Source organism: Cavia porcellus, unplaced genomic scaffold (assembly GCF_034190915.1).
Source record: "Cavia porcellus strain 051 isolate PalLab524CR breed Dunkin Hartley unplaced genomic scaffold, mCavPor4.1 scaffold_27, whole genome shotgun sequence".
Taxonomy (NCBI): Eukaryota; Metazoa; Chordata; class Mammalia; order Rodentia; family Caviidae; genus Cavia; species Cavia porcellus.
The window spans coordinates 7,338,981-7,356,807 of record NW_026947510.1 but is presented as its reverse complement, the minus strand read 5'-3'; the positions used below and the strand labels follow the sequence as shown (position 1 = coordinate 7,356,807).

Sequence of the window (17,827 nt, the reverse complement as noted above, 5' to 3'; positions counted from 1 at the left end):
CTAACAAAAGGCCAAAGAGATGCCTCTTTTTTGTTTTTGGTTTTGTTTTTTGAGACAAGGTCTTGCTTTGTAGCTCAGACTGGCTTTGAACTCACTGTGTAGCTCAAACCCACTTTCAACTCACAATGATCTTCCTGTGTCAGCCTCCCAAGTGTAGAGATAACAGGTGTGTGCCATTACACCTGGCTGTTTCCATTGTCTTGTTTTTCATCTGCAGAATGATTGTCCCTTCTCTACTTTTATATAACTTTTCAACTTCTTTACCAAAGCTGAAATGCTTTTTTTTTAAATTTGGTTTTTAGATATAGGATCTCACTGTGTAGTTTAGACTGGCCTTGAACTCACAGGGATCCTCCTGCCTGAGCCTCTCAAGTGCTGGGATTACAGATGAGTACCATATATCTGACTGAAACACTTTTATAATAAAAACTCATGGAGCTGAATTTTATAGTTAACATTTTACTGTGTGGCTTTATCATATAATTTCATCTATCCATCTCTACTCCACTTTCACATTTCCAAGTAAACTGCATACATCAGTGTACATTAACCCGTTAGCCTATATGTCACTACTACGAACTTCTGTGTCCAGACAAATAGTATGACTTAACAGAGGTTCAGTAACTGGGTCTGAGGTTGTTTCAGTGGATAAGAGGTAGAGCCAATATTTAGACTCCAGTCTTTGGGACTCCATGCTCTTAACTCTGGTGCTGTATGCCTTTGACCCACCTCTGCTACGAGGTTCTTGTATGACTGTTTACATCAGTAGCCTCTGCTAGTCAGTACTTTCTTGTGAAAAATAAGGTTGTTAGAATCAGTGATCTTACAGGCCCTGCCAGTTTTTGTATCATATTTGTAACATATCTTATAGAATTTGTAACATATCTTACTGAAGGAGAATGAATGGAAGAGTTGTTCTCAGTCTGACAATTCAGTACATGGCCACATTTAAGAAAATCTCTTCACCCTTTTTGGAGTAGACAGAGTACCAATGTGAAGGGTCACTGGACAGACTGCAGAGGGTCTTTTTGGAGAAGTCTTAGAGGGGCTATTCAGGGCTCTGTGCTAGATGAAACAAATGGAACAGAACACCATCTCATTACTTGAGCTTTTTTTTTTTTTCTTTTGATACTGGGAATTGAATTCAGGACCTTGTGCTCACCGGGCAGATGCTACACTGCCGAGTTATATGCCTGGTAATTGGTTTTTGAGGGCTATTTGTGGAACCAAGGTGTTTTCCAGTCCATGGGGGACAGGACGGAGGAGATGCAGTACCTTCACAGGAGCCTCTGGTCACTGGGGTGCAATGTGATCCCTGTGTAGTGACAGCACTGTGGTCTTGCTTCACACACAGAAAAACACCTTTCAGGTTGTCACACTTTAGTTATTAAATCAGTCTAACAAATCTTGTGTTGGGTAGTCATAGGCTGGAGGTGCTCAGTAAGTGTGACTTCCTCAGTCTTTTTTGCAGTCCAGTATTCTCTAATGTATGAAGACTGGTGATCCATTTATGGATCTGGGGTATGTGAGTTTATGCATATATTTTGTAACTGGCTTAATTATCAGAGTAGATTCAAAATATATAGGTAGATGACCAAGTAATGGAGTCCTGAGGATTCACAAGGTGATTCTGATGGTGGCATGGGTTTAAACCTCATAGTCAGTATTTGCTCTACAGGCTCCACTCATGGCCAAGTATGGTCTATCATAGGTTCTTCTCCTTCTCTTCCTTCATCCTGCCTTCCTCCTCTTCCCTCCCCCATTTCCCCTCCTGCCCCTTCTCTTCTTCCTTTTTCTACTCTCCATCTCCTTTTCCTTTTCTTTCTTATTTTCTTCTTCTTTGGCAGTACTTTGCAGGACTTTTGCTCTGAACTACATCCATTCTCAGACTTTGTTTTTGAGACAGGTTCTCATCAAGTTTCCCAGACTAGGCTTGAACTCAGAATCCTCTTGCCTCAGCCTTCTAGAATGCTGGGGTTATAGGCATGTGCCTCTATGCCCAGCTATCATTGGTTCTTAAGCCTTAGTGGGTAGGAATTTGATGAGAGCTCTGGGTCTTCTCCCTGGAGAAATGCACATATGAACACGTATACACAATTTTGTTTCTGATTTCAGGAGGCTTGTGGATCCTGGAGTCTTATTCCTATACCCCAGGCTAAAAATTATTACTCCCATTACCTGTCTATGGTCCTTTGAGACAGGGTCTTGCTATAGAGATCAGGCTGGATTTGAATTTACTTTGTAGCCCAGGCTGGCTTCCAACTCATATTGATCCTCCTGCTTCAGCCACCTGACAGCTGGAATTACAGGTATGTGCTTCCATACTTAACTCTATGGCCCATATTCCAAGCAGCAGTCAGGGTGATCTTTTGTTTTCTTTATATTGTTTTATTTTTTGTGGTGCTAGGGATGGAACTTTGGGTCTTGCACGTGTAAGCAAGTGTTGTACTACTGACCTACAGCCCTTGACCCAGGGTGATCTTTTAATGACACACAGTCTGAGACCTCTGCAGTGACTCTCCATTCGACTGCCCTCCTCTGACCCTTTCTACTTTTCAAGCTCATCGTCCCCCTGTCTTTTCACTCCACTTTGGTTACTGCAGCCTTTCTCTTGTGAACTTGCCAGACTCTTGCAATGTTTTTGGTTTTAAGCTAGGTCTCACTATGTAGCCCAGGCTGGCCTGGCACTCATAGCATCTTCTTGGCTCAGGCTCCTGAGGGTTGAGATTACAGATGTGCGGCACCCTGCCCAACCTCTCTGCTGTTATTGTGTGTGTTGTTCTGTTTTGTTGCAGACTGGGGATGGAACTCAGAGCCTTATTCATGCTGAGCCAGTGCTCTACCATTGAGCTATACCTCAGCCCTGGGTACTTTAAGCTCAGTTAGAGACTTATTCATATAAATTCCAGGAGCCATGGGGATTTTGAACTCACTATTTCCTTTGCCCTGACTACAGGCATATGTATCAAATATAATTAAAGAGATCACCCCCTGTCACTCTGTGGCCACCCACTCTGTGTAGTCCTTTCTTCTTAGTAGTGATGTTGTGTGATGTTCACGCGTCACTGGAGTTCAGCTGGAGCTCAGGGCTTTCTGTGCTTCTGTAGGGTCAGCTGCGGGGCTTGGTTGGATGCCTATGCGCTATGTAGACTAGGAGCTGAATCTTCCCAGGAAGCGTTTTAATACTGACTGATTATTTCTTTCTATCGTGTGCAGGCATGCGGCGTCATAGTAGAATTAATCAAAAGCAAGAAAATGGCGGGAAGAGCTGTCCTGTTGGCAGGACCTCCTGGAACTGGCAAGGTACTCTTTCTCTCATTTCTTCAGCTCCCCAGGAGAATGATTGCGATGTCTAAGCCAAATTGGATTCATGTCTTAACTAGTCTTTGTTAAGCTGAATTAGTTATGTGTGTGTTTTAAAAACTAATGTGCGATAATACAACTGGGTGTCTGAAATCCATACTTTTGGAATTAAAATTACCCTGGCCTTCCTCCAGCTGAGAGTCAGGTCTGCAGAGGGCTCTCATTGTCTCTGCAATTTTTCCTTTGTCTTCTTCAAGTCTGTGCTTTGGAAATGTGTTCTTGCTGCTCTGGGCCTTCAGAAAATCTCCAGAGTGACATCTCATTTGAGAGGAAATAAAATACTAGCTTCACCCATTACTATTTTGACTGGGTAAGAGATGAGAAAGAAAAAGAGACAGAGAAAGAATTAGGAACATGGTTTTTATCTTTGAGGGTTTGTAGTCTTTTTAGGACAGAAATACAGGAAGTCATGACCACACAAAATAACTTCGCTGAATGCAGTGCTCGTGGGCTCGCTAACCTGTAGGAAATGCAGCTGGGATCTGAGCTGAGTTGGTGAAACTGGAGAGGTGGAGACTGGGCGATCGCCCTCAGCTGGAGAGGTTCGGCCTTGGAAGAAGAAGAGGCCTAGGCAGGATCTCAGTGTGGCTCACTGGGTTCTGTGAGGGGAAAGGCTGGATAAGAGAAACACATCCGCACACCTAGCCTGAGCCCTGCTTGTTCCTCCAAAGCGCTCGTAGGTACAAGGAGAGTCAGAGCCTGGGCTGTGAAGAAATGGGCTTTAGAACCAGGTGCACACCTGTCATCCCATCACTCGAGAGGCTAAAGCAGGAGGATCACTGTAAGTGTGAAGCCAGCCTGGGCTATACGGTGAATTTAAGACCAGCCTGAACTGTAGCGAGATGCTGTCTCAAAGACGAAAACAATAGAAATGGGTGTGTGTGTTATGTTCTACCTCTGGTATTGACTTGCTTGTGAAACCAGAAGTGGGAACACAATTCCACTCAGGTGTGCGATGGTGTTAATTCTGAAACAGTATTTACTACACTGATGGCGTGACTCACCTTGGAGGACAAAGGCCTGTGTTGGTACACTGCTGACCATCGTGAGGCTCAGGCCCATAGCTTGTCCATGGCATTTGCCATGCATTTGCTTACTGTTCCTCCTCGGGTACTATGCCTCCCCTCGGCCTCCAGGTTTCCTCCTGAAGTGTGTTCCCTGGAGGTTCCTTCTGCAGGTTGCTGATGAGAAGGTCTCTCAGGTCATATTTATTATGTTGTCCTTGTCTTGAAAGATAGTCGTGCTGGGTTTATAATTTAATTGATAGACATTTTCTTCAATACTCTTTCAATGTTATTTGCTGTCTTTTAGCTTCTGTCACTGCTTTTAAGACAAATTTTGAGGATTTTGCCAGATGTGAGGCATACATCTATAAACCTAGTAGTGGGCAGGCTGAGGCAGCAGGATCACTGAGTTGGAGGTGAGCCTGAACTACATAGCAAGAGCCTGTCTTAAAAAACCTAAAAACAATTTTTGGGGGAGGGTTTTAACATTTTCTTCTGAAAGTTCTGGAGATGTGCTTGGTTTTGGTACTTTACTGTGGTGTACAGTGGATGGATTTATTTGTATTTCTCCTACCTGAGATGAATTGTGCTTCCAGGGTCTCAGTATTTTGTCTCTTGATAGTTCTGGAAAGTCATCAGTCTTTAACTTCTTTTGTCTTTATCTCCCATTCTCCTCTCACTATCTGGAATCGGTTAGTCGAGGTTCCCACTGTGGTACTTTTCTTCTAGGGGCAGTTTGTCTAGCCAGGCTTTTCTGTTGTCCTAACTCAAGTAGGTGCAGTGAGATCTAGTGGTTGGAGGCCCAAGTGCTGTTGTCGTCCTGTCTCTACAGTAGGGATCTGCGGGTCCTAAATGGCATCCAGACCAAAGCCAAGAAGTCTTGGGCTAGGGCTTCTCCTTTAGGATTTTTTGTCTTTCCGCCTCTCATATTTTCTACCTTTTGGTTTTGTTTTGATGTTTTGAGATAGGGTCGTACTACACAGACTAGGCTGGCCTTGAACTCACAACATACCCCAGACTGGCTCTGAACTTGTAGAGTTCCTCCTACCTCAGCCTCCCAACTGCTGGGATCACAGGCATGTGCCACCACACCCAGTTATACAAATGTATAAATTTTTTTTGTCTTTTTGAGACAGAGTTTCGCATGCAGTTCAGGCTGGCATTTAACTTGCCTCTGCCTCAGCCTCCCCAGTGCTAGGATTACAGGCGTGTATTTCCATGCCCATTCTGCAAATACATGATTCTTTTTTATTATTATTATTATTATTATTTTTTTTTTTTTTTTGGTCTTTTTCATTTTTATCGGTACCAGGGATCGAACTCACAACTGCCTGCTTGCAAGGCAGGTGCTTATGCCGCTGAGCTAAATCCCCAGCCCCAAATACATGATTCTTATGGAGGGTCCACTCCTGACAGTCTTTCACTGTTCATAATGGAGTATTATGATTTGGATTTTAGAAAGGAAGATGTTCAGATGAGATTGAAAGTAAGTTTCCTCAGCCTTTTTTTGGAAACACCCTTTTTTATGTGCCACTTGGTACTTGCCTAGGGTGGTGAGACACAAGGAAATGATGGCTTTGGAGAGCAGTGTGTGCATACTTGTTCTGTTGTTTGCAAGTTCTTTGATGTTGGGTGAGTTGGTAACTGTGCACTTCAGTTTCTTTTTCTTTTGAGATAGGGTCTCGCTTATAGTCCAGGTTGGCCTTGAACTCTCTGTAGCCCCGGCTGGCCTTGAACTCCAGGTGATCCTCCTGCGTCAGCCTCCCAAATACTGGCATCACAGGCACACACCACCCTACCCAGCTTCAGTTTCTTAATCTGAAAAATACAAACTAGACTATCAAGTTCATAGGTTGGAAGCTTAGTGAGAGCTGTCTGTTGCCATAGCGAAGGGGTAAGTGTAGTGACAGTGCTCTATATTGTAGGAAACTAGACAGGCAGGAAGTATTTCTTAGGCAGGTAGTTGTCTTATTTTAATGAAAATATGCTAATCATCTCTGTTAGGTAGAGGGATGCAGGAATACCACTGAACTGGATATGTTCACTGTCAGGGAGCTTGGAAGCTGTGACTAGGATTTGGGGACTATGGAATTCAGGCTGAAGAGGCAGAGGGACCAGGAGAAAGGGGCCTGGCCAGTCCACAACCTGGTGGTGTTCTAGTGTTCAGGTTGCTCTTGTGCCTGTCTGTGCTGTTCCTCTTACTCTCTGAATGCAAACCCTAGATGCCTAGAGGGACAGCAGCCTGTGTGGGCACTAGTGCCAGCCAGGGGGCTGGCGCGAGCTCTCCTACAGCAGCAGCTGCTGCCCAGGAACTGGTGTGCACTGTGGCTAGGTCTCCTTTTCCTCCTGGGAGGCTAAGTGATTACAGACCAAGTTTCAGAGCACGTGTGGGACTGTAGGACTTGGAGGGTCAGTCCGTAGGCAAGTTGCAAGCTCCTGGGGTCTGGTCTGCCCCTTCATACCACAGTGGATAGATAGGAAGCTGGCCCTGAGGGGTTTGCTGAGTGCTCAAGCTTCCAGTGAAAATAGTGATGGTCAGGACTGAAATCAGTCTCTGCTTGGGTGCTAGAGCTTCTTTTGCTTCTAGATACTGAGCCTTCACCAGCCTCTATTGTCTGCCAAAGGGGCACTGAAAAGAAAATCTAAGAGGAACCTTTCCTGGCCCCCAGCCCAATTTTTATTTTTATTTTTTTGTCTTTTTCATTTTTATCGGTACCAAGGATCGAGCTCACGACCGCCTGCTTGCAAGGCAGGTGCTTATGCCACTGAGCTAAATCCCCAGCCCCCCAATTTTTATTTTTTATTTCTTTTTAGTTTGTAATATTTAGTGTTGTTTGTTTTTTGAGACAGGGTCTTGCTTATGGCCTGGGGTAGCCTTGACCTTGCAACAGTCCTCCTGCCTCGGCTTCTGGAGTGCTGGGGTTACACTCCGTGGTGTGCAATTGTGCCTGGCTCCCCAGCTCAGTTTGTAAGCCCTGTCTTTAAGTTCATATTCTTCCTGAATGGCAAGCAGGCCTTCCTTAACCATGGACCTGGGAGCTGCCCTTCTTCATATTCAGGTTTCAGCATTGAGGAGAGGTAGAAATGGCATGAAGAGGCCATGGAATTTCCAGTCCTATACCAGCCTTAGAGTGCTTGCCTTTCATTCCCAGCATTTGGCCACATATCTGTTACATCTACTCTGTTTTGTATTTGCCAGCCACAGTTACGTTCCCAAACGTCAGTTTGTAGCTTACTGTAGTGCAAGTTCGAGTGTAACTTGTTAAGACCAACTCATAGCTTCAGAAGTTCCCTAACTTATCTTTGTCCGCTATTTGTAAACCACATACTAATAAAAGGAACAGGAAGCAGCATATTCCTTTGGTACTGATTTAGATTGGCACCAGTTTCCTGCATTTGTAAAACAGAAAGCAGGATCTCAGAGACCTTGGTTGAGGGTGCCCTGAGCAGTCAGATGGCCAGACCCTGTTGGGAGATTGAAGGAGCAGGTGTTTTTGAGACAGGGTCTTGCTATATAGTCCAGACTGGCCTTGAACTCTCCTCAGCCCTGCCTCCACCTCCCAAGTGCTGGAGTATAGATGTGTGCCATTTTACCTGGCTGGCATGGAAATAGTTTTGGAAGAACATGCTAATGACAATAGGAGTGTGACCTCTGGGTCCTGCTGCCAGCATCTCCATCTCTGCTCTGCCTTTTCCTAGGTCATGGTGCCTGGGCTATGTTAATGAGTCCTTGTCTTGGCTTCCTTCTTCCTTCATGGGGTGTGGAGTAGTAGCTTCCTGGGCTCTGAGCGTGTGGGAGGTGCTTAGGGTTGGGCTTGTAATGGGCAGGGGTCCCTAAGAGAAGTTCATCAATTTGGGAATGGTCATTGTTGACACTTATGAAATGATTGTCTACAGAAGTCAACACTGACTGTATAAAAATATGTCAGTAGGTGTTAATTTAATGTAGGGATTAGCTTCTTGGTCATTCTGGGTTAAAAACTTCTATTGGCTGTGTTTCTAAATCACTATATCTTGAGGACTGAAACAGATCCGTGTCATTCTTATCTTTTGCAGACCGCTCTAGCTCTGGCCATTGCTCAGGAGCTGGGAAGTAAGGTCCCTTTCTGCCCAATGGTGGGAAGCGAGGTTTACTCTACAGAGATCAAGAAGACGGAGGTGCTGATGGAGAACTTCCGCAGAGCCATCGGTGGGTGTGGAGCAGTGATCTTTGCTGTGTCCTGGGGAAACGCCCTTTGTGATTTGTTGCTGTCCTGTACCATTGCCATTGTCTTTACAAACAGGACAATCAAACCATGGTTTTTTGACTTGAGATGGTGTGACATTGGAGTGCATGTGGACCCCAGTTATGGGACTGAGCTTCTCGATGTGGTCAGATGAGTCACTGGTTAAGCGTGGTGTGTAGCTGAGGGCTAGATCATGTACTTAGCATATACAGGCCTTGGGCTTCTGCCCAGCAAGTCCTTTCCCAGTGTGGCTGTAAAATGGCCTTTTAGGAACAAGTTTGATTTCCTTGGCAGCTCTCTTCTGCTTTGAGAAATGACTGTCTGCTGAAAAGAATGGGACTTGATCTGGCACTATCATCTGCCAGGCTGCCAGAATCCTGTGGTGCTCGGTGGCAAGCCAGGTGAAGTGGCCTTAGAAAGGAGGTGCTGTGTGACCACTGGCAGAGCCCTCTGTCTGTGGTGCTCCCTTGTTGGGCCTGGGGCTTCCAGGGTGTTGCCAGGCTTTTGCTCCTTTACCAAAAGGGGTCAATCTGCATTTGCTTGGAAAAAAAAAAACCACACAGCCTGGGCCTGGTGGTGCGTGTCTTTAATCCTAGCTACTCCAGAGACTGAGGCAGGATGATTATAGTTTCTAGACCAGTTTGGACCTTCTCTGCCTCCAAATGAAGACACTAGTATGGCTGGTGTAGCACGCTTGGGTTCCATCCCCAGTGCTGGTGAGAAGAGAAAAGTGAAAGAAAGGAAGAAAGAAAGTAAATAAGCCTCTGAAAGTTAAAGAACTTGCTAGCGACCTGGGTGGTAAATAGCAACCCTCCTGTCTGGTTCTGCTCTGAGCACTGAAGGTTTACTGTGAGGAGAGAATTGTCAGTCTTGCAGCCTTTTTTTGCTGGTCTAATTCTGAGCAAACCCTAACTTCCCTCAGATCTGCTAATAAAAATAATTACTCCCTTACTGTGGAATGATAGCCCTTTTATCTTACACATCTTAATGGAAGGTAGTTTTTTGTTTTCTTCAATTCTTGCTTTTCAAAACAAGGCAGCCAAGAAATGTCAAGCCTGTCTCTGGGCCCGTGTGCATGAGTCTATAAGGTCTACTGCGGGCTTACTGTCTCGGACGCCCGTAAACATTACAGTCCCTTACCAAGGTTGGCATTCAGAAGATAGAAACTTCCTAGAAAACATGCAAGTGATGAGAATGGAAGACTGGTAAACTCTCGCTTAGTAGGGCTTTGGGAAAGCAGCTGAAGAGGCCCAGGACCCATGGGATCTGGCCTCTGATAAGATGCCCTGTGTTGGAGCTAGGCAGGAGGGTGAGGATAGACTGAGGACAGAGAGCATGAGCAGGTTTTGGTAGGGGCGTGATCTGGGGTGGTGACAGTAGAGGTGCTTTTAGATCTATTTGCATGAGACTGAGAGCTGGCAGGATTTCCTCAAGGGTTAGGTATGCGGCCGGAGGAGCAAGGAGCCAGGGAGATGCTAGGTTGGGCTGCTTTGGGAAATGGGAAAGCATGGGGAGGAGCCGTGGCTGCTAGGGTGTAGGGGACTCTATTTGTCATGTAGCCCCAGTTCTGGTGCAGAGCGGGTGTCCAGTGAGGTTTTCGAGCTTAAAGAGACAAGCAGGTAGACCCTGAAGCAGAGAAATTTATGGCAGATGATTGCTTGCAGTGACAGACACTCCTTGTGGACCTGCATACATCTTGTAAAATGAGAATAAGTTGTGAGTCTGGGCACTGGCTGATGTCATATGCACCACTGCCGGCCTCTAGAGGACATGGCTGGCCGTGCACCAAGGTCCTGTGGGTGCGGCTCCCAGGGCACCTCCCTCCCCAGCGCCGCAGTTGTCTCTATCTTCCCACCAGGTCCCCATGCGCATTAACACACTGTACTCCATTTCTTGCTTACTATTTTGTGGTGCCGGCGTTGGAGCCCAGGCCTTGTGTGTGCAAGGCTGCTGTTGTGACCAGAGACAGTGAACTGCTTGTACTAGTAAGAGCAGTGTCATTTTGGATGTAGACTTAATTCAAAAACTACCAAATATTTTTTTATTGGAAATATCTTTTACCAGGATATAGGGATTTTTTTTTTTTTTTTGCTACTTGATGAGTTTAAATGTAGCAAATACCTGAAAAGCATGTAAAATATTAGCTAATTATGAAGTAAACATTGATGCAGTCACAATGCAGCTCAGAGCACAGCTGGCAACCTCAGTGTTACCACCCTCCCTGGTTACAGTCCTCTCTGCCAGGTGGGTAGTGACAAGGAATTCATTTATACTTATTTTAAATGAAATCACAGTGTGTATGTTCTTCATGTTTGACTCTTTAACAAAACATTTCTGTTACCTTCAGCCTACATTGTTCTGTGTATTGTATCCTGTGGAGTCTTACACTTAACCTGGAACAGCAATAGAAATGACTCAGAACTCCCTAGGGTTTAAAATCAGTACTCAGGAGGCTGAGGCAGGGGGATTGCTGCAAGTTCAAGGCCAACCTGGGCTCTGTAGGGAGACCCGGTGTCTAAATTAAAAAGAAAAAAGGAAACAAAGGTTTCAAATCTTTTTGAGTACTTTTTTTGAGGTGGTGTTATATTGCTGGACCCACAGGTGTGCAGCCACCATCTCAGCTGACTTTGAGATTTTAAATGTATGCCAGTGTTTTCATCAGTCTTGTCATTAAGTGATAAATAATAAACTGTTATGACCGATTTGGATGTCCGAATATTTTAAATAATTATTTAGAAACCAATTTTCAGACAGTGATAAAATCTAACAAAACTAGCCTTCAGAGGGGTACCTGTGTTTAGATTGCTTAAAGGTAGCTTAAATGCTTTCCACTGTAAATGACTGTGGTATCGGGCTGCCATTTGCCATTTTTGGAAGGGAAAGGACAGTGTGATTCTTTGAGGGCAGCAAGGTGAAGAGAAATTCCTTGATCCTGTCACAGTATGAAAGAGTAGCCGCTGTCCGGTTTCCACCTCCCGCCTTTGAATTCCTTCGCGGTTGGCAGGAGTGGGAGGAAGCGGTGAGCCCACCAGAAATGAAAAGCCGGCAGTCTGTGCTGTTTCCTTGACATGATGAAGGTCCCTGTCAGGGATTTAGAAACCTGAGCCAGCAGATGAAACCTGTGTCATTTGTGTTGTCGTTGCCAGAGATAGCGCCAGCTCGGCCCCTTTCCTAGCTAACAGCCAGTCCCATTGTCCTCGTGCGAGTCCTGGCTGCTTGTCAGCACGAGCAACTTCTAAACAAATCCAGGGCTAGTGAGAGATGGGAATGCCTTTTTTCCCCGGCCCAAGGCAGTTCGTGTCAGATACGGGTGAGCATTCCAGCACAAGAATTTATCTCTCTGGGCTGTAAAGGTTTGATTTTTTTTTTTTTTTAAACTCAAGTTTTCTTTAAAAGTAATTTTGCAAGTTGGTCATAATCTTGTATTTGCGAAGATTCACATTGTTGGGGAATATTTTTGTCTTGTTCCTCAAGAGGACTTGGTAAAGCAGAAATGAAATCTGTTCTGTTTTTTGGGACTATTCCAAAACCTCCATTTATAGCTATCAGACGGAGGAAACTTTTCCTCCTCTTTACTATCTAAATGCCTCTGTCCTGATCAGGTTTCTTGGGGAGAAAAGACACCCACTGCATGATAAGATAACTTGCAGGTAAAGTGGGGAGTGCCCGGAGTGCCTGGCACCATGCGGGATGCTTTTCTATCAGGAAGAGGCAGCTTAGTGGTGGGGACACCAGAACCACATCAGGGCATCCCGATATCAGGAGCAGCCTCTGTCTCCCCTTGTGTCAAGAACAGAGTTCTTCATTATTCTTTAGATAAGGGCTTCTCACTCCAGGTGGGCTTTGGGATCTGCCAGGGAACTGTGAGCCAAGAGGGCTGGTAACCCAAGCCCAGAGACTCGTGGACATGGGAATGGGAGGTGCCCCTCAGGTGGGTTTGGAGGTTGGGCACCACAACTCCGTTGAGTCCAGCAGAGGCCAAGAGTCATGTCTGTAACCCAAGCAATCTGTGTCCCTCCTTTGCCAAGTCCCACAGTGTTATTTCCTTGATTGTTTCTCTACCTGGTAACCTTGTGTAGACATAAAGATGGCTGCCCAGAGCATGACAGGTAGCCTGGTGGGTTCCCATAAAGTGAGTACCCTGAGAACCCACTTTAGAAAGGATGTCATCTGTACTCCTGAGCACCTTTACATCCACTTCTGGTTACCATCTCTGCTGTCCTAACAAGTGAGGGGTGGTGTTTATTTGTTATTTCAGTGCTGGGAATTGAAGGCAGTTCCTTTTCACTGAGCTGCATCCCAACCCTTTTTACACTTTACAAAATTTGAGGCAGACTTTTGGAAAGTTGCCCAGATGGGACTCAAACTTGTGCCTTCTGCCTCAGCCTTCTGAGCCCTGATATTACAGGGTTTGACACCACACTTGGCTTTCCATTGTCTTGTGAGTGGTCTAGCATGTTTAGAGACTCGCCTGAATCCAGACACAGACAATCATGTGCATAACAGATTGGTTGGCATCTAACTTCAATCTTTTTCCCCTTGGGGCACAGTGTAAATGAGATGGAGACAAGTGTCATACCCCTGGGCTAGTGGAAGGGAATGGAGAGGTCATTGGCCATGTGTCAACCAGGAGGGGGCAAAAAACAGAGCAAGATTGTGGAACAGCCTTGGTAGAGAGCTGTGGCCTTGGGATTGGGCCAGGGGGTGGCCCTAATCTCATGACCAGAAGCCCAGGTCTGTCAAGGGGCAGGAAAGGACTGGCTTTTCTCACTGTGAGACAGATGTAGCTGGGCACTTAGCCTAGCAGTGTCATGGGGCTAAGCTGCAGGCCCCACCTCTGGTTCTTGCTGCTTTGGGGCCTCCAGGGAAGGATGAAGAGCCCACTGCCAGAAGAAGTTTGTATGTTATGACTCTGGGTGTGGTCTGCCTGTTTGCTTGCAAGTTTAGGGATCTTCCACTGTACATCTTCCAGTTCAGCCCTGGCAGTGTTGGTGCATGCTGGCATGGCATGGTGGGGCTCACCAGTGGGTGTTTAGAATCTTTTGAGAATAGATGTAATAGTTGCTAATTCACTTGTGGCTTGGCATAGCCTCAGAGGAAGCTGTTTTATTTCCTTGGCTTGGACTTGGGGGTTATGAAGAGAGGGTATGTGTGTGCATGCATGTGTGTGAGGTGGGTGTGAGGTGTGTGTTCAGTGAAGCATGTTTGGTGTTGTGCTTTTGTCTTCCTGTTGAACACCTACGGTGACTGATGACTGGGCTGAGGTGTTAGAAAGATCCTATTCCCTTTTCTCAATTTAGGGTAGATATTAGGGTCTAATGGAGGGATGAAGAGGTTTAGTCCAGAGGGACCTGGATTTCACATGGCTGCTTCCTTTGAGCCCTGGGGCTGTGGGTGGGCAAGGAGGAATTATGTACAGATGCATTGCTGGGTGTTAAGAGTGCCAAGTGACAGTGCCCTTGCTCTGTGACTTCCTTCACTTGTCCATCCGTGTGTGCCTGCTACATGCTGCTAGGCCCTAAGCTCTGGTGTGGATGGTTATGGGGAGTGGTCAGGGACACATGTCATGGCATTACTGTGGCCCTGTACTTTGGGCATGTAGGTTTTCTGGAGGGCGACGTGGAGAATGCCCAAGAAAGACAGGTAAGGTAGCTCCAGAGGGGATACTGTGTACCCTACACCGAGTCTGCAGAGAGGTGCCCAGGGTTTTGGGCAGCAAAGACATTGTATAAAGAATGGAGACCACAGTTCTTAGATAACCAGAAAACACAAATTAAACAACTAATGTGGATGATATTCAGAGTGAAATTCAGAGAGAAATTTCCTCAGTTACCATATTCAAATGCAACAACTTACTTTGGGGATAAGCACTATTGTTACGTCTTGGGGAACTGCAGAACCATAGTGTAGACAGTGACCAAAGCCCAGTACCTTTGGGGATGCAGTGGGCTAAGCCAGGGCCTATGCTGACTGTCTGGAGTCACCTCTGGGCATGGGTCCTGCTGGCCTCTGTGTCCCCTCAACTGGGGCTGAGGTGGTGAGTGAGAGTTTGCTGAGTCTAACTCAGGGTGAAAGGTGGCCCTTAAGGTGTCACTAACCAGTAGTGTTACCTGCTGTGGAGAGAGACTGGGTGAGCAGCTAATGCTACATATCACCCTCTGGGGTCTGGGACAGTTTCTAGAATCATAAATCTGAATCTAGAAAGTTCCTTCAAAAGCTGAAATGAAGTTGCTTTCCTACATTTCTGAATAGCAGTGGCTCCAATTTGTGTTTTTGTGTTTATTGCTTTTCTGCCTACGGTGACATTCTCGAAGTTACAGCTCTTTATTTTTATTTATCTATTTATTTTTGCAGCTCAGGAAACCAAAGCCAGACCTTGCGCACCGTAGGCAAGGAGTCAACATTGGGTGGCACCTTCTGTGTACTTTCTTAAGGTCTCTTTGCCTCCCTATGACAGGAGGTTTGGGCTAAAGAGTTTATAAGTGAGCTATCGATGGATTGTGTGGAGAGGGCTGTGCTGCTCACCGTGACCCATCTATGTCCCTTCCAGGACTCCGGATAAAGGAGACCAAGGAGGTTTATGAAGGTGAAGTGACCGAGCTGACGCCGTGTGAGACTGAAAACCCTATGGGGGGGTATGGCAAAACCATCAGCCACGTGATCATAGGGCTCAAGACTGCCAAAGGCACCAAGCAGCTGAAGGTGGGCACCATCCATGGGTGCTGTTCTCTTGAATCTCTTGGCACAGTGTGGCTTTCAGTGGACGGTGTGACCTGTCTGCATCCTGGGCATTGTGCATTGTGGTTTGCGGAGCAGTTGGAGAATTGTATGTGTATAAAGCAGGAGCCAGCATAGGGCTTGGACACAAGAGGATTTACTGAAGATAGCTCTTTATTACTCTTTTTTGGTTTTGGGTTTTTTTTTTGTACCTGGGAACTCACAACCACGTGCTTGCAAAGCAGGTGCTTATGCTGCTGAGCTAAATCCCTGGCCCAACTTTGTTATTTTTTGAGGTGGTGCGCAGATTGTCCTTGAACTTGTGATCTGTCTGCCTCAGTCTCCTGGGCAGCTGGGACTATAGTCGCTTGCCCATGGCTTACCTTTCTTACTCATTTTGTTATTCACTCATGTGTGTATGTGAAAACATTACCTGGCAGTTAAGCAAAGGATCACCTCTGCCAACCTGTACCCTGTCTCATGACTGTGGCTGGAGGCCTGGGCCTTCCTCTGAGCCTGAGCCTTAGTTTTCCCAGTTTCCAGTGCTCACTTGGCACAGGAAGTGTGCCAGAAGCATGGCACAGGAAGCATGGCAGTGATGGCAGGGGACAGACAGCTCCCTGGGGCCACCATAGACTCCTAACTAGTTACTTACATGGGGCCTAGAAACCTGAGTCAGGCCCTGTAGAGAGGTGATGTTGTAGACCTGTTGGGGACCTTCCTCAGACATCATCCCATGAACCTTCAAGATGTGGGCAGCAGGCACCCCAGGGAACAGCGTGACTTTTGGCATCATTCTTGTGGGGATCCTGGCTGTGCTACCATAGCTCTGTGGCATTAGGAAAGCAACCTGGTCTCTGACCAATGCCTCTCCCTGTGGTAACTGGGAGTAATGATTGCTTATCTCACAGTTACAAGGACAGAACTCATAACTTGCAGTGGGAATTTTGATGAGAGCCTTCAGGGAGAGAAATGGGGTGATTGGGACTGTAGACTCTTCATTATTATTGTTATTATTATTAATATTTGACATTATCACTTTACCTCTCATTTATTCTGTGTGCCAGGCATGGGGTAAGAGCTTCCACAAAGATTGCATGTAATGTCATTTATAGCTCTACATGTGCATACATGTGTATCTCATTTCCTTGTCCACAAGTGAGGGACCAGGGCTCCCAGAGATGAAGGTCACCCTGCAGTGGCACAGCTGGTTCAGGGGTAGGGCTGTCTGCCTGCCAGCTGCCATGCAACTCTAAAAGTCATCTGCACTCTCTGGGACTCAGTTTTCTCATCTATAAACTGCTATAGATAATTTCTCCATCTTTACTCTGTACTGTGATTTTATGGTTCTCTGATTCTGTGAGGTTGTTTCTTAGTCACTGCTTTATGGAGATCATAAAAACATCACTTGCTCAGTGGGCCATTTTTCTTTTTCCTACAGGACCTCCCTCTCAGGAGCTTGCCCTAGGCATCTCTTTTATACCTCCCCCTTGTCACTCCAATGGCATTAATTAGATCCCTTAGTAGGGATACTCCACCTTTCAGCCTTTACCTCTTTAGTCAGTTCATTTGGGAAATTAACCGATATAAAAATGCTCCAGGCAGCAGTGTCTGGTGGCTTATGCCTGTAATCCCAGCACTTAGAAGGCTGAGGCAGGAGGATTGTTGTGAGGCCAGCCTGAGCTACATAGTGAGTTCAAGGCTGGCCTGAAACTACATAGTAGACCCTGTCTCAAAAAGAAAAAGAAAAAAAAAAGTACAGTTATCAGTGTTGTCTAAAGGAATGCGGTTTAAATTTTAACTGCTTTGCATAGTATATTTAAGAAAATAACAAAGAAGAATATAAATTTTCCTTCTAAAATGAATACTTTTGTGTACTTTTAGCATAGGTAAAAGGTGTCAGGAGAGAAGGACCTCAAAATGTATTTGAGTTTGTGAGTAGCTTCTGCAGCTCAGCAAGGAGACCAGCATTGATGTCTCGCCTGCCCTTCCCATGCCTGCTCTGGGAAGCCGGGCACTGTCCCAAAGCCACACAGCCAGCCAAAGGAGGGTGCCTAGTCTGCTGCTGGGACAATGGCTTTGGAACAGCTTTGTTGAAAAACAATTCTGTGTACAATTTGCCCATTTTAAGCAGTTTAGGGAATGTTAAATTACTTGCACAGTCATATACCCATTGCCACAATCTAATTTTAGAAGATTTTCTCCACTCCCAGAAGAAACGTGCTTCCAGTAATAGGCACTGCCCGTCCCCAGCCCTAGCCCTGGGCAACCACTGATGTACTTTCTTTTCTGCAGACCAGCTTTTCTAGGGGACGTCCAGGAAGCGAAATCATACAGTGTGCGTTGTTCTGTGTCTGGCTGCTTTTGCCAGCCCCAGGTTTTCCTCGTTAATTTTGTTTGGGGCAGAGTCCAAGTGTTTCCTACCACAGCCCTATTATATAATACAGCTCTCCTTGAAGTTTAATCTGGAGAAACTTGCATTAAATGCTGGGTCCTTAGTGAGGGAGCTGCCCCCGG

At 45.9% G+C, this 17,827-nt stretch overlaps 1 protein-coding gene across 2 annotated transcripts in view; it reads left to right on the top strand.

The window, feature by feature from the left end:
* Positions 1–17,827, top strand: part of Ruvbl1 (RuvB like AAA ATPase 1) — a 31,581-nt gene that overhangs the window by 999 nt on the left and 12,755 nt on the right. The window contains exons 1-4 of one of the 2 annotated variants that reach the window (XM_063237804.1): positions 1,865–2,309; positions 3,217–3,303; positions 8,424–8,556; positions 15,144–15,295. In XM_063237804.1, coding sequence (XP_063093874.1) covers positions 3,256–3,303; positions 8,424–8,556; positions 15,144–15,295 — 333 coding nt within the window. In that variant the 5' untranslated portion in view covers positions 1,865–2,309; positions 3,217–3,255. Of the gene's footprint in view, positions 1–1,864; positions 2,310–3,216; positions 3,304–8,423; positions 8,557–15,143; positions 15,296–17,827 lie in introns of those variants that run through there. The other variant, XM_003461489.5, reaches the window with a different exon arrangement.